At 38.4% G+C, this 14,711-nt stretch overlaps 1 protein-coding gene across 4 annotated transcripts in view; it reads right to left on the bottom strand.

Annotated features, from left to right (window-relative positions):
- Positions 1-14,711, bottom strand: part of LOC133655332 (proteasome activator complex subunit 4B-like) — a 128,855-nt gene that overhangs the window by 101,456 nt on the left and 12,688 nt on the right. The window contains exons 3-8 of one of the 4 annotated variants that reach the window (XM_062055367.1): positions 9,803-9,919; positions 9,684-9,728; positions 9,456-9,605; positions 5,565-5,628; positions 4,755-4,829; positions 4,546-4,668 (exon numbers count right to left, since the gene is read on the bottom strand). In XM_062055367.1, the coding sequence (XP_061911351.1) occupies positions 4,546-4,668; positions 4,755-4,829; positions 5,565-5,628; positions 9,456-9,605; positions 9,684-9,728; positions 9,803-9,919 (574 nt within the window). Of the gene's footprint in view, positions 1-4,545; positions 4,669-4,754; positions 4,830-5,564; positions 5,629-5,822; positions 6,128-9,455; positions 9,606-9,683; positions 9,729-9,802; positions 9,920-14,711 lie in introns of those variants that run through there. The other 3 variants (XM_062055368.1, XM_062055370.1, XM_062055371.1) reach the window with 3 other exon arrangements.

Genomic DNA, 14,711 nt, shown 5'->3' with positions numbered 1-14,711 from the left:
GCGCGTGGCACGGCGGGCTCCGCGACTGACGGCCGGGCTGCAGCCCTTCGGCCGGCAGGCGCGTCCCGGCGGGCCGCTCGCCCCCTTTCGGAACCTTGGACCGGCATCCACTTGGTGCGTGTAAAAGATCTGCGGTCTAAAAAAAAAATAAATAAAAAAAAATAAAAAAAAAAAATAAAAAAAGATCTGCGGTCTGCGGGCCGGGTCTAATAATAAATCAAGATCATCCCAAGGGCCGTAAAAAACCTTCTCGCGGGCCGGATATGGCCCGCGGGCCTTGACTCTGACATATGTGCTTTAAAGCAACTCTTCCTGAGGGTGTTTCAGTGTTATAACTTCACCTTTATCTTTAGTTTTAAAGCCAAAATGCGTCCGTTCTCCCTTTTCTGTCTACACACTGTGTCTGCTTGTAAGTACTCTGTGATTTTGCGTTGCCGAACATGCTCCTCTGCTCGTAAAACCAGAAATGTTATGACGTGACGACGATGTTATGACGTGACGACGACAAATGATCAAGTATGACACATAGAATGGATCTGCTATTCCCGTTTAAATAAATAAAAATCATTTCAGTAGGCTTTTAATGCGCCCTATAATCCGGTGCTCCTTTTGTATGAAAATAGACCTGACTAGACCCGCTCGTCGGCAGTGCGCCTTATAATCCGGTGCGCCCTATTGTCCGGAAAATACGGTAAAACAAAAATATATGGACCCCCATTTCTGTAAGCAAAAAAATACCTACATAAATATTAAACATGCATTTTTTTCCGAGTCGGAAAAACGAGGTCGGACGTTGCCGGCACACCATTCTCACTTTTTCGGCCGCACTGATGGGCTCATATTGGCTATCTGATTAGAAGCTTAAATATTACCACATGGTGACATGGTAATCATATTTTTTTCCTCGTTATTTTTGTTACTTTCTAACTGGCGAGTGGCGAGGCGCTCTGTTGGTGCGTCCTGTGTGTGCGGTCTCGCTTTCTAACTGGCGAGTGGCGAGGCTCTCTGTTGGTGCTTCCTGTGTGTGCGGTCTCGCTAAGTCGCTCTCCGCCCACCGAGACAAAGATAGTGGATGACCTAAAAAAAAGGCTCCCTGCTTTCAGTTAATCCTACTGGTTAAGGAACGTGCTCAGGTGCTGAGAGCGATGCACAGAGTGAGACCTCTTTCTCCATATTTGAAGCGAGAGACAAATAAACGCAAGGCTCAATAATTCTGATTGGCAAACATGTCTGCCACTAAAACGCCTCCTGCGGTTATGTAATCACACAAATTAAAATCTCTATGTTGGTTAATCGTGCAGCCCTACCTACCGTAGCAAGTTTTTAATTGTGATGAGAACAGACTTTTCTGGAAAAAAATGCCAAAGCGGACTTGTTTCACAGCTGGGGAAAAAACTACCTCTCGTTCAGCAGCGCCTCTTTCAAGAACGCACACACACACACTGCCCCTCTGTTTCCTTTCTCTCCTCTCGTAAGCTGAAGTAAGTGGATTTTACTTTTTTTAAATGTTTATTAGTGTATCAATATGGTTGTCAAAGGTAATGATTTTGGGGATTTCTGATTATTTGTGTGTGCACCAAAGGGACTTATGTGTGTGTGCGCGCCTGTGTTGGCAGAGCCGCGCATACAGCACAGTTCAGTTTGCCGTTGTTGTTTTAGCTTGTTAATAAAGAGATAGTTAATTCATGACCTCCTTCTTATGTTTGTTTGATATGCTGTCTACCGTCAAACTCAAGGCCCGAGGGCCAGATGTGGCCCACCACGTCATTTTATATGGCCCACCAACGCCTGGAAATACTACGCATGAATAAAGTACTTTATCTTTTCTTACTAAATGTATTCTTTCCGTTTTGACCGAAAAAAATAAATTTATTGCATGCAATTGCATATATTTGTACATGGGGGAATTTTTTTTTTCAGATATGTTTCTCGAGTGCACGAAAATTTTTGGCGTGAGCACGAGATACATATCTAAAAAAAAAAAATTCCCCTATGTCCCTTTAAGGGCTCCGTATATTTGTATTCAATAATATCTAATAATGTAAGAAAAACTATATTATTATTAGGGATGTCCGATAATATCGGCCGATAAATGCTTTAAAATGTAATATCGGAAATGATCGGTATCGGTTTCAAAATTATCGGTATCGGTTTCAAAAAGTAAAATGTATGACTTTTTAAAACGCCGCTGTGGGGAGAAGTACAGAGCGCCAATAAACCTTAAAGGCACTTCCTTTGCGTGCCGGCCCAGTCACATAATATCTACGGCTTTTCACACACACAAGTGAATGCAACGCATACTTGGTCAACAGCCATACAGGTCACACTGAGGGTGACCGTATAAACAACTTTAACACTGTTACAAATATGTGCCACACTGTGAACCCACACCAAACAAGAATGACAAACACATTTCAGGAGGACATCCGCACCGTAACACAACAGAACAAATACCCAGAACCCCTTGCAGCACTAACTCTTCCGTGACGCTACAATATACACCGCAACCCCCTACCCCAAAACCACGCCCCCCTTACCCCGCCCACCTCAACCTCCTCATGCTCTCTTAGGGAGAGCATGTCCCAAATTCCAAGCTGCTGTTTTGAGGCATGTTAAAAAAAAAAAGCACTTTGTGACTTCAATAATAAATATGGCAGTGCCATGTTGGCATTTTTTTCCATAACTTGAGTTGATTTATTTTGGAAAACCTTGTTACATTGTTTAATGCATCCAGCGGGGCATCACAACAAAATTAGGCATAATAATGTGCTAATTCCACAACTGTATATATCGGTATCGGTTGATATCGGAATCGGTAATTAAGAGTTGGACAATATCGGAATATCGGCAAAAAAGCCATTATCGGACATCTCTAATTATTATACATTAAACTTTTTTTTTTTCTTAAAATAAAAAAATAAATACTTAGATATATGCTTGATTTATGTATGAATCTGTAATAATTAGGGATGTCCGATAATGGCTTTTTGCCGATATCCGATATGCCGATATTGTCCAACTCTTTAATTACCGATACCAACCGATACCGATATCAACCGATATATACAGTCGTGGAATTAACACATTATTATGCCTAATTTGGACAACCAGGTATGGTGAAGATAAGGTACTTTTAAAAAAAATGAATCAAATAAAATAAGATAAATAAATTAAAAATATTTTGTTGAATAAAAAAGAAAGTAAAACAATATAAAAACAGTTACATAGAAACTAGTAATGAATGAAAATTTGTAAAATTAACTGTTAAAGGTTAGTACTATTAGTGGAGCAGCAGCACGCACAATCATGTGTGCTTACGGACTGTATCCCTTGCAGACTGTATTGATATATATTGATATATAATGTAGGAAGCAGAATATTAATAACAGAAAGAAACAACCCTTTTGTGTGAATGAGTGTAAATGGGGGAGGGAGGTTTTTTGGGTTGGTGCACTAATTGTAAGTGTATCTTGTGTTTTTTATGTGGATTTAATTAAAAAAAACAAAAAACAAAACAAAAAACGATACTGATAATAAAAAAACCGATACCGATAATTTCCGATATTACATTTTAACGCATTTATCGGCCGATAATATCGGCAGACCGATATTATCGGACATCTCTAGTAATAATGTTTGTAAAGTTAATAAGGAATTTGTATTTTGTAATTTGTATGAATTTAGGTTGAAAAGTAGTTATCGCTGATAATAATGAACCATTAGTTTCATGTTTCATAATACTGTAACAAATATGTTACATTACATTGAACTTTTTTTTGGTAAAAATTAAAAATAAATATATCAGATTGAGTTATTATTTCAAAGCAAGTTATCCATTAAATTATACATTGTGAAAATGGTCATCGATTTTACAGTTTAAAAAAAAAAGTGGCCAGAATTGTATCATAAACAAAAACAGTGGTACCATTTTTTTCTATTTAAAGTAATCCACGGCAAAAACAACAAGCATAAAATGAATGATTAACATTGGCTGCTCTGTCGACCAGAATGTTACCGTAAAAAAACACCGTAGCCTTTTTCCATTTACAGTAATATCCTGTGAAGAAAAAACGATCGAATCCACGGTAAAATTCTGCTGACTGAGCTGCCAGTCTACAGATTCTTTTTTTTTACGGAGTACGTAAAAAATATATATTGTTGTGCAAGGGGGAATATTACTCTCCGTTACAAGCGGACCTCTGAGGGCAGCCATAACTGCCATGTGGTCCTGGATGAAAAGGAGTTCGACACCCCTGGTCTAGCGCCATATATTGTGTTCAAAGTGTACAACCTTCACTTTGATATATACTTCTGAAGAGGCGAGAACACATTGTTTATATTTATATGGTTTCTTATGGAGAAACTCGCTTCACTATACAAACTTTTCCATTTACGAACCCACTTCAAGAACCAATTAAGTTAGTAATTCGAGGTTCCACTGTAGTTTAATACGTGGAATGATCGGCCTTTCTGATAACCATGGCGATTTACAAAAACTGGGGGAAAAAAAAAAATCATAGGAAAAGTGAAGCGCCCAACAATTACCAGCAAGGCTGTGATCCACAACACCAGGTGCCCGATGTCATACGAGTTGGTGAGATAGCGCAGTGCCACCATGTGGCTGACCCCTACTGGGAGGTTGAGGCTGCGCAGGATCCTGGTGAAGATCTACACACGAAAAAGACGAATGTTATTCTTTAAAGGAACATGGGGAGCCAAATTGGACCTAATTGAGCAGGCGGGTATTCCCTCACAGTGGCCAGGTGGGGGGTCCAGTCCACGTAGCCGATGTTGTCATTGGCGAGGCGAGCAAACAGGTTCACTAAATGCTGCCAGACAACAACACAAAAAACCCACGAAAATGAAAGTCTTCTGAGAAAAGTGAGCTGAATGACGAGGCACTCTGTGCCAGGAAGCCGAACAAAAGCGAGCCAACAGCACGTCAGTCATCCTTTTTAGCAAATGCAAGTGCGTCATTTGAGGCCTTTTCTAGGAACATAAAAGGCTCCCGGGATTCATTGCTCAAACAACATGGAACTATTTGCTATACCACCGATTGGTCTGACAGATTTACCGCAGAATAAATGTGTAAATAAATCTTTCATACTATAAATAAAACATTTGCATATTAACTTGACAAGAGCGTGTGTGCAGGTGTGTGTGTGTGTGTGTGTGTGCACTTGTCTCACCATCCTTGTGTGGACATACACTTGACAATCCACCCTTTCTGTGAGGACCTTTTGACTTGTGAGGACATTTGCCTGGTCCTCACAACTACAGAAGTAAAATAATGTTTTTTTACTTTGTGTGTTTTGCATTCTGAAGTGAGGTTGCAACTCTCCACTCCCATCTAGTGCTAGATATACATTTTTTCATCATTCTAGCTATAGTGGAAAGGGGGGCCCTCACAACCTACTAACCAAACGTGGGTCCACACAAAGTAGGCAAGACGTGTGTGTGTGTGTGTGTGTGTGCGTGTGTGTGTGTGTGTGTGTGTGTGTGTGTGTGTGTGTGTGTGTGTGTGTGTGTGTGTGTGTGTGTGTGTGTGTGTGTGTAAGACTCACCCCTTCCCAGCTGGGTTGATTTTGCACGGACACCCACAGCTCCATCAACTCATCAAACCACAACCTGAAAGCAACCAATAAAAGAGCATTACACTCAGACAATGTGACACACGGTGGCGGTTTCACATGTGGGGCAGGTGGAGGAGTGCGCCACTAAGTCTAGAAGAGGGCGTCTGGGTCAAAAATATGTAATATTTATAAATAAATGTGTAGAAAATCGAAATCCTTCTGAAGCAATTTCCTTCGTGTTTGACTGACTCCCTGCTCACTGTCCTTTCTTCCATCCATCCATCCATTTTCTACCGCTTGTCCCTCTCGGGGTCGCGGAGGGTGCTGGAGCCTATCTCAGCTGCATTCGGGCGGAAGGCGGGCTACACCCTGGACAAGTCGCCACCTCATCACAGGGCCAACACAGATAGACAGACAACATTCACACACTAGGACCAATTTAGTGTTGCCAATCAACCTATCCCCAGGTGCATGTCTTTGGAGGTGGGAGGAAGCCGGAGTACCCGGAGGGAACCCACGCAGTCACTAAACTCTACACAGAAAGATCCCGAGCTCAGGATCTATCAGCTGGATTTGAATTTATTTTGCCTACTGGAGAACATTGGACCGGAGTAAGTAATCACAAGGAACTGGGGTTTGCGTTGTACCAAAATATGAGATCGGCATTGTCATCTGAAAAGGTAAATAAGCTTGTTTGTTTAAACTGGTTAAACCGGGGGTCGGCAACCCGCGGCCCTAGAGCCGCATTCAGCTCTTTAGCACCGCTGGCTACCTGGAACTTTTTCAAATACACTAGCGTTCAAAAGTTTGGGGTCACATGTAAATGTCCTTATTTTTGAAGGAAAAGCACTGTACTTTTCAATGAAGATAACTTTAAACTAGTCTTAACCTGAAAGAAATACACTCTATACATTGCTAATGTGGTAAATGACTATTCTAGCTGCAAATGTCTGCTTTTTGGTGCAGATTTAAATGTTGCACTTGGTTAAGTTGTTTATGAGTGCGTTTACTACATTATTGATTAGTAAATGTACCTTGTTTGTAATATTATTTCACATTAAGGCAGCGAATCTTTGGGTGTCCCACGATTCGATTAAATATCGATTCTTGGGGTCACGATTTGATTATAAAATCGATTTTTTTCGATTCAACGCGATTCTCGATTCAAAAACGATATTTTTCCAATTCAAAAGGATTCTCTATTCATGGAATACATAGATTTCAGCAGGATCTACCCCAGTCTGCTGACATGCAAGCAGAGTAGTAGATTTTTGTAAAAAGCTTTTATAATTGTAAAGGACAATGTTTTATCAACTGATTGCAATAATGTAAATTTCTTTTAACTATTAAACGAACCAAAAATATGACTTATTTTTAGGGATGTCCGATAATATCGTCAGGCCGATATTATCGGACATCCCTAAAAATAATGCGTTAAAATGTAATATCGGTAATTATCGGTATCGGTTTTTTAATTATCTGTATCGTTTTTTTAATTTTTTTTTTTTTAAATCAACATAAAAAACACAAGATACACTTACAATTAGTGCACCAACCCAAAAAAACTCCCTCCCCCATTTACACTCATTCACACAAAAGGGTTGTTTCTTTCTGTTATTAATATTCTGCTTCCTACATTATATATCAATATATATCAATACAGTCTGCAAGGGATACAGTCCGTAAGCACACATGATTGTGCGTGCTGCTGCTCCACTAATAGTACTAACCTTTAACAGTTAATTTTACTCATTTTCATTCATTACTAGTTTCTATGTAACTGTTTTTATATTGTTTTACTTTCTTTTTTATTCAAGAAAATGTTTTTAATTTAGTTATCATATTTTATCTTTTTTTTAAAAAAAGTACCTTATCTTCACCATACCTGGTTGTCCAAATTAGGCATAATAATGTGTTAATTCCACGACTGCATATATCGGTTGATATCGGTATCGGTTGATATCGGTATCGGTTGATATCGGTATCGGTAATTAAAGAGTTGGACAATATCGGAATATCGGATATCGGCAAAAAGCCATTATCGGACATCCCTACTTATTTTATCTTTGTGAAAATATTGGACACAGTGTGTTGTCAAGCTTATGAGATGCGATGCAAGTGTAAGCCACTTTTTTGAATAAATGTCTAATGATAATGTCAATGAGGGATTTTTAATCACTGCTATGTTGAAATTGTTACTAATATTGATACTGTTGTTGATAATATTCATTTTTGTTTCACTACTTTTGGATTTTTCTGTGCCATGTTTGTGTCTCCTCTCAATTGCTCTGTTTATTGCAGTTCTGAGTGTTGCTCGGTCAGGTTTGGTTTTGGAATTGGATTGCATTATTATTAGGGATGTCCGATAATATATTATCGGCCGATAAATGTGTTAAAATGTAATATCGGAAATTATCGGTATCGGTTTTTATTATTATCTGTATCGTTTTTTGTTTTTTTGTTTTTATTAAATCAACATAAAAAACACAAGATACACTTACAATTAGTGCACCAACCCAAAAAACCTCCCTCCCCCCATTTCTTTCTGTTATCAATATTCTGCTTCCTACATTATATATCAATATATATCAATACAGTCTGCAAGGGATACAGTCCGTAAGCACACATGATTGTGCGTGCTGCTGCTCCACTAATAGTACTAACCTTTAACAGTTAATTTTACTCATTTTCATTCATTACTAGTTTCTATGTAACTGTTTTTATATTGTTTTACTTTCTTTTTTATTCAAGAAAATGTTTTTAATTTAGTTATCTTATTTGATCATTTTTTTTAAAAAAGTACCTTATCTTCACCATACCTGGTTGTCCAAATTAGGCATAATAATGTGTTAATTCCACGACTGCATATATCGGTTGATATCGGTATCAGTTGATATCGGTATCGGTAATTAAAGAGTTGGACAATATCGGAATATCGGATATCGGCAAAAAGCCATTATCGGACATCCCTAATTATTATAGTATTGCTGTGTATTGTTTTGTTGGATTGATTAATAAAAAATAATAATTTTTAAAAAAAAATAGAAAGTCGATTTTTGAAAAATAAGAATCCATACTGAATCGTACAACGTTTGAATGGCGATTTGAATTCGAATCGATTTTTTCCCACACCCCTATTGTACATACTTTCAAAATGTGTACTTAAATTTTTATATACTTTACTGTCACTAAGTTTTGAGCAAATCAATGTCTTGCTGTTCAGTAAAACATTCTGAAGATGTTCCTGCTTGACATTCTGACTACAAAATTGCATTTGTATCCAAATATTGGGGTATTTTCTTAAGCAAATGTTATTCATGCAAGCAAATAATAACATTTGCCTAATGATTAATCACAGTTCAAGAGTGTGATTAACCTGATTTAAAAGATGTATCATTTGACAGCCCTAATAATAACATAACAATGACGTTGCCATCAAATTCAACCCATTCGTCTTCAATCCCATGAAAAACGAACTTCCTCCCTCTAACTGACGATTGCGGAGCAGAACGGGAAAAGGAGAGTCTTAAAAGTGATGAAGTGCGGTAAGCAGTCCAACAGTGTGCAGACAAATGTCTCTCTAAAGGCCAAACACGGGGAAGAATGTTCTGCTGCTGCTGCTGTGCGGCTTTTGCCAAGCTGGAGCTGAAATAGGCTTCAGGTTTTTTTTCCCCCCCTCCATGAAATCAAGCTGTTAGCCTGACAAGGCTGATAGAAAGAACATTATTTATGGTGCAAAGGTGCTTATGCAGTCTGGTGGTTTTGCAAGACACGAGAAGCGAGGCGAGTCGACGGCTTACTTTGTTCCCCCGGAATGGGAATTGCGGACGCGTGCTAGATAACGTTGCGGCTTCGCGCGTTACGTTTCGTTGGATGAATCACCGGAAGCCTTGGGTGTGCTCCTCGGGGGGCATGATGGTGGGCAGGAAGAGCTCCATGTTGCTGATGGCCTTCTGCATGGCCACGTCGAAGACGCACAGCAGGGGGCGCCACTCCTCCAGCATCTCCTTGGTGGAGGACGCCGGGAAATACCTGGTTGGGAGTGAAGAGAGAAGAAGACATGTTGTAGGGCACGCAAACATGATGATGATGGGAGAAGATGGAACTTACGGTCTGCAGCTTTTGATCAAAGCCTTCAAAATGTGCTCCACTGAGCTGTCAGCAAAGAAAATATTAAAGTTATTTTTGTGTGTGTGTGTGTGTGATGTTTTTAACCAAACACGACTGACTTGGGGAACCAGATGAGTCCAAGATGCTCCGTTTTGGAGTGGACCACCTTCTCGAACAGCTGGTAGAGCGGTCGCCACGGCAACTGGAGGTCATCTCGTGAAAGCAGTTCCTTTTTCCTGTTTGGGGAGGAAACGTGTTAGTCCCTTTTGGCCTGTTCTAAGAGCGGTTAAAGGACATTACAACTAGGGATGTCTGATAATATCGGACTGCCGATATTATCGGCCGATAAATGCTTTAAAATATAATATCTGAAATTGTCGGTATCGGTTTCAAAATTATCGATATCGGTCTCAAAAAGTAAAATTTATGACGTTTTTAAAACGCCGCTGTGTACACGGACGTAGGGAGAAGTACAGAGCGCCAATAAACCTTAAAGGCACTGCCTTTGCGTGCCGGCCCAGTCACATAATATCTACGGCTTTTAACACACACAAGTGAATGCAAAGAATACTTGGTCAACAGCCATACAGGTCACACAGAGGGTGGCCGTATAAACAACTTTAACACTGTTACAAATATGCGCCGCACTGTGAACCCACACCAAACAAGAAAGACAAACACATTTCGGGAGAACATCCGCACCGTAACACAACAGAGCAAATACCCAGAACCCCTTGCAGCACTAACTCTTCCGGGACGCTACAATATACACCCCCCGCTATCCCCAACCTCCCCCCCACCACCACCTCAACCCCGCCCACCTCAGCCTCCTCATGCTCTCCCAGGGAGAGCATGTCCCAAATTCCAAGCTGCTGTTTTGAGGCATGTTAAAAATAATAATGCACGTTGTGACTTCAATAATAAATATGGCAGTGCCATGTTGGCATTTTTTTTTAGAGCTGTCCGATAATATCGGTCTGCCGATATTATCGGCCGATAAATGCGTTAAAATGTAATATCGGAAATTATCGGTATCGTTTTTTTTATTATCAGTATCGGTTTTTATTTTTATTTATTTTTTTATTAAATCCACATAAAAAACACAAGATACACTTACAATTAGTGCACCAACCCACATCATTCACACAAAAGGGTGGTTTCTTTCTGTTATTAATATTCTGGTTCCTACATTATATATCAATATATATCAATACAGTCTGCAAAGGATACAGTCCGTAAGCACACATGATTGTGCGTGCTGCTGCTCCACTAATAATACTAACCTTTAACAGTTAATTTTACAAATTTTCATTAATTACTAGTTTCTATGTAACTGTTTTTATATTGTTTTACTTTCTTTTTTATTCAAGAAAATGTTTTTAATTTATTTATCTTATTTTATTTGATTCATTTTTAAAAAAAAAAAGTACCTTATCTTCACCATACCTGGTTGTCCAAATTAGGCATAATAATGTGTTAACTCCACGACTGTATATATCGGTTGATATCGGTATCGGTTGATATCGGTATCGGTAATTAAAGAGTTGGACAATATCGGCATATCGGATATCGGCAAAAAGCCATTATCGGACATCCCTAATTTTTTTCCATAGCTTGAGTTGATTTATTTTGGAAAACCTTGTTACATTGTTTAATGCATCCAGCGGGGCATCACAACAAAATTAGGCATAATATTGTGTTAATTCCACGACTGTATATATCGGTATCGGTTGATATCGGAATCAGTAATTAAGAGTTGGACAATATCGGAATAATGGATATTGGCAAAAAAGCCAGTATCGGACATCTCTAATTACAACCTTTTAATTGAAATATTAGCGCTGAGAATCTTTGGCCACTACATGATTGGATTGGATTCTTGGGGGAAATGATTCGATTCTCGATTCAAAATCAATACCTTTTTAGTAACATTGGATGCCAGTTCTATGATTAACTGCATTCCTCCATAAAATAGATAAACACCTCTGATCAATTTCTACATTACTTAAAAGATTAGGGGAATGTTTTAAATAAAAATGTTTACATTATAATCATTTATTTTTCTCCTGGTCCTTATTATTGATATCCACCAATTAGGGTTGTACGGTATACCGGTACTAGTATAGTATCGCGGTACTAATGAACCAAAAACAGTACTATACTCTGTTTGAAAAGTACCGGTTCCCGGGCATGACGGCGCATCGTCACGTCATGACATTGCTGGTTTTACGAGCAGAGGAGCATGTTCGGCAGCGCACAATCACAGAGTACTTACAAGCAGACACAGTGTGTAGACAGAAAAGGGAGAACGGACGCATTTTGGCTTAAAAACTAACGATAAAGATGAAGCTATAACACTGAAACGCCCTCAGGAAGATGTGCTTTAAGACATGGCTAGCTAGTTAGCAGTGTTTTAGCTTCTTCTATATCACTAATCCTCGCCTCCATGGCGACGAATAAAATGAGTTTCTTACAAGTATCATCCATGCAGGACGAGGAATAGCTAAAAATGCTTTACTACTTACCGTAGGAGGATACAATAGCTCACCGCTAACAAAAGCTAGCGCACCTGAATGTAAACAAATGCCATGGGTGGATCTACACCTGACATCCACTGTAATGATACCAAGTACAATAGCCTATTTAGTCGATACTACTATGATTACATCAATATTCTTTATCGTCATGAAATCTTTTTTCCTCTTTTTAAAATTCACATTATGTTTATAAACTCAGGAAATATGTCCCTGGACTTTGAATATGACCATTGTATGATCCTGTAACTACTTGGTATCGGTTTAATACCTACATTTGTGGTATCATCCAAAACTAATGTAAAGTATCCAACAACAGAAGAATAAGTGATTATTACATTTGAACACAAGCGTAGATAGAACATGTTGAAACAGAAAATAAGCAGATATTAACAGTAAACAAACAAGTGGATTAATAATCAATTTTTACAGCTTGTCTTTTATAATTTTGACAAAATAGAATGTAAAATGACACAATATGTTACTGCATACGTCAGCAGACAAATTAGGAGACTTTGTTTGCTTACTACTAAAAGACAAGTTGTCTCGTATGTTCACTATTTTATTTAAGGACAAAATTGTTCTTCGATTACAATAAGAAACATATGTTGAACCTCTGAAGGCCCCAGCTGTTTGTTTACATGCTTTTTTTTATTTCTCTTTGCTATTTGGGCTTATTGGACCCTAATTAGACTAAAAACTAAGAATCATCTTTTGCTATGATGTACTTAGTCCATAAGTACACAAACGTGTACTTCATGTTTAGTGACATGCTAATTCTTATTTTTACACTTTTTTTCTCCATATTCCATTGTATGTTATACTCTTCTGACACCACCAGATGGCAGTGTAAGTGTCCACATAAGTGGCCATAAGACCCCAATTCAGTAGTGTAACATACTTGCCAACCCTCCCGTTTTTAGCGGGAGAATCCCGGTATTCAGCGCCTCTCCCGACAACCTCCCGGCAGAGATTTTCTCCCGACAAACTCCCGGTATTCAGCCGGAGCTGGAAGCCACGCCCCCTCCAGCTCAATGCGGACCTGAGACTGAGTGGGGACAGCCTGTTCTCACATCCGCTTTCCCACAATATAAACAGCTTGCCTGCCCAATGACGTCATAACATCTACGGCTTTTAGAGAGTAGAGTGCACAACTGCGCACACAACAAGGAGACGAAGCAGAAGAACGAGGAAATTACAGACATGGCGACGCCGTCAACGAGCGAGATGAAGAAATACGCTTGCAAGTTCCAAAACGAATGGAAACAAGAATTTCAGTTCATCCAGGACAGTTCGAAGGGGAAGGGGTATGTAATTATGTTGCCTGTACATTTTGTAAAACAGACTTCTCCATTGAACACGGTGGCCGAAATGATATACTCATCATGAACGGAGAAGTTAAACAGGACAATACTGCCATCTAATGGATAGCCACCGGAACACTGAAATTCAAGTTGTTGTTTTTTTTTTCTATGTAAATAAAATATATATATATATATATATATATATATATATATATATATATGTATATATATATATATATATATATATATATAGCTAGAATTCACTGAAAGTCAAGTATTTCATATATATATATATATATATATATATATATATATATATATATATATATATATATATATATATATATATATATATATATATATATATATATATATATATATATATAGCTAGAATTCACTGAAAGTCAAGTATTTCATATATATATATATATATATATATATATATATATATATATATATATATATATATATATATATATATATATATATATATATATATATATATCAGTGACGTGCAGTCACTAGAGGCAGGGGAGGCGGGGCCTCACCTGCCATCATGGAAATAAAAAAAAAGGAAAAAGAAAAAAATAATAATTAAATTGTTATATGTATCCAGTGATTATACTAAAGTTATTTTCCATTTAACTTCACCAGTTTTAGATTATTTTTATTTTCACATTTGCCGTTCAAATACTGTGAAGAGACGGTGCGGTGATCAGCAGCCAGTTGAGGCACGTCACTGATTTGTGCCTCAACATGGAATGTGCACAATGACTTGGCTAACTGCTGAGCTGCTGTGCAGTGAGACTGTATTGCTATATGAACTATATCAGCTAACTAAACCATAGTTTAGTTAGCCGAGGTATATAATGTACAGTGTATTTTGTCAACAACTGTATGTGTGTAACGTATTTCTTCAGCTGAGCATTCATAAAACTGCTGCCAAAGACGTACTGTCTGAGGCTCGCAGTAATCCGGCCTCCTGGGGGTAGAGGGCGGTAGTGATCCCAGAGATCATTCCTTGCCGCAGAAGAAAAAAAAAAAAAAGTTAGCAATAATAAGTGCAGCGTTTTTTTATTTCCTCTCGCCTGAACTTTTATTAAAAACATGGAGGATTACATATGTAAAATAAAACAGTTTTCTAAACTGGACTTTCAATCGAAACAGGAGGTAATAATTAGAGGTAGACC

This window comes from Entelurus aequoreus, linkage group LG08 (assembly GCF_033978785.1).
Source record: "Entelurus aequoreus isolate RoL-2023_Sb linkage group LG08, RoL_Eaeq_v1.1, whole genome shotgun sequence".
Taxonomy (NCBI): Eukaryota; Metazoa; Chordata; class Actinopteri; order Syngnathiformes; family Syngnathidae; genus Entelurus; species Entelurus aequoreus.
Note: the sequence above shows the minus strand (reverse complement) of the source record. Positions and strands in the feature narration are given on the sequence as shown.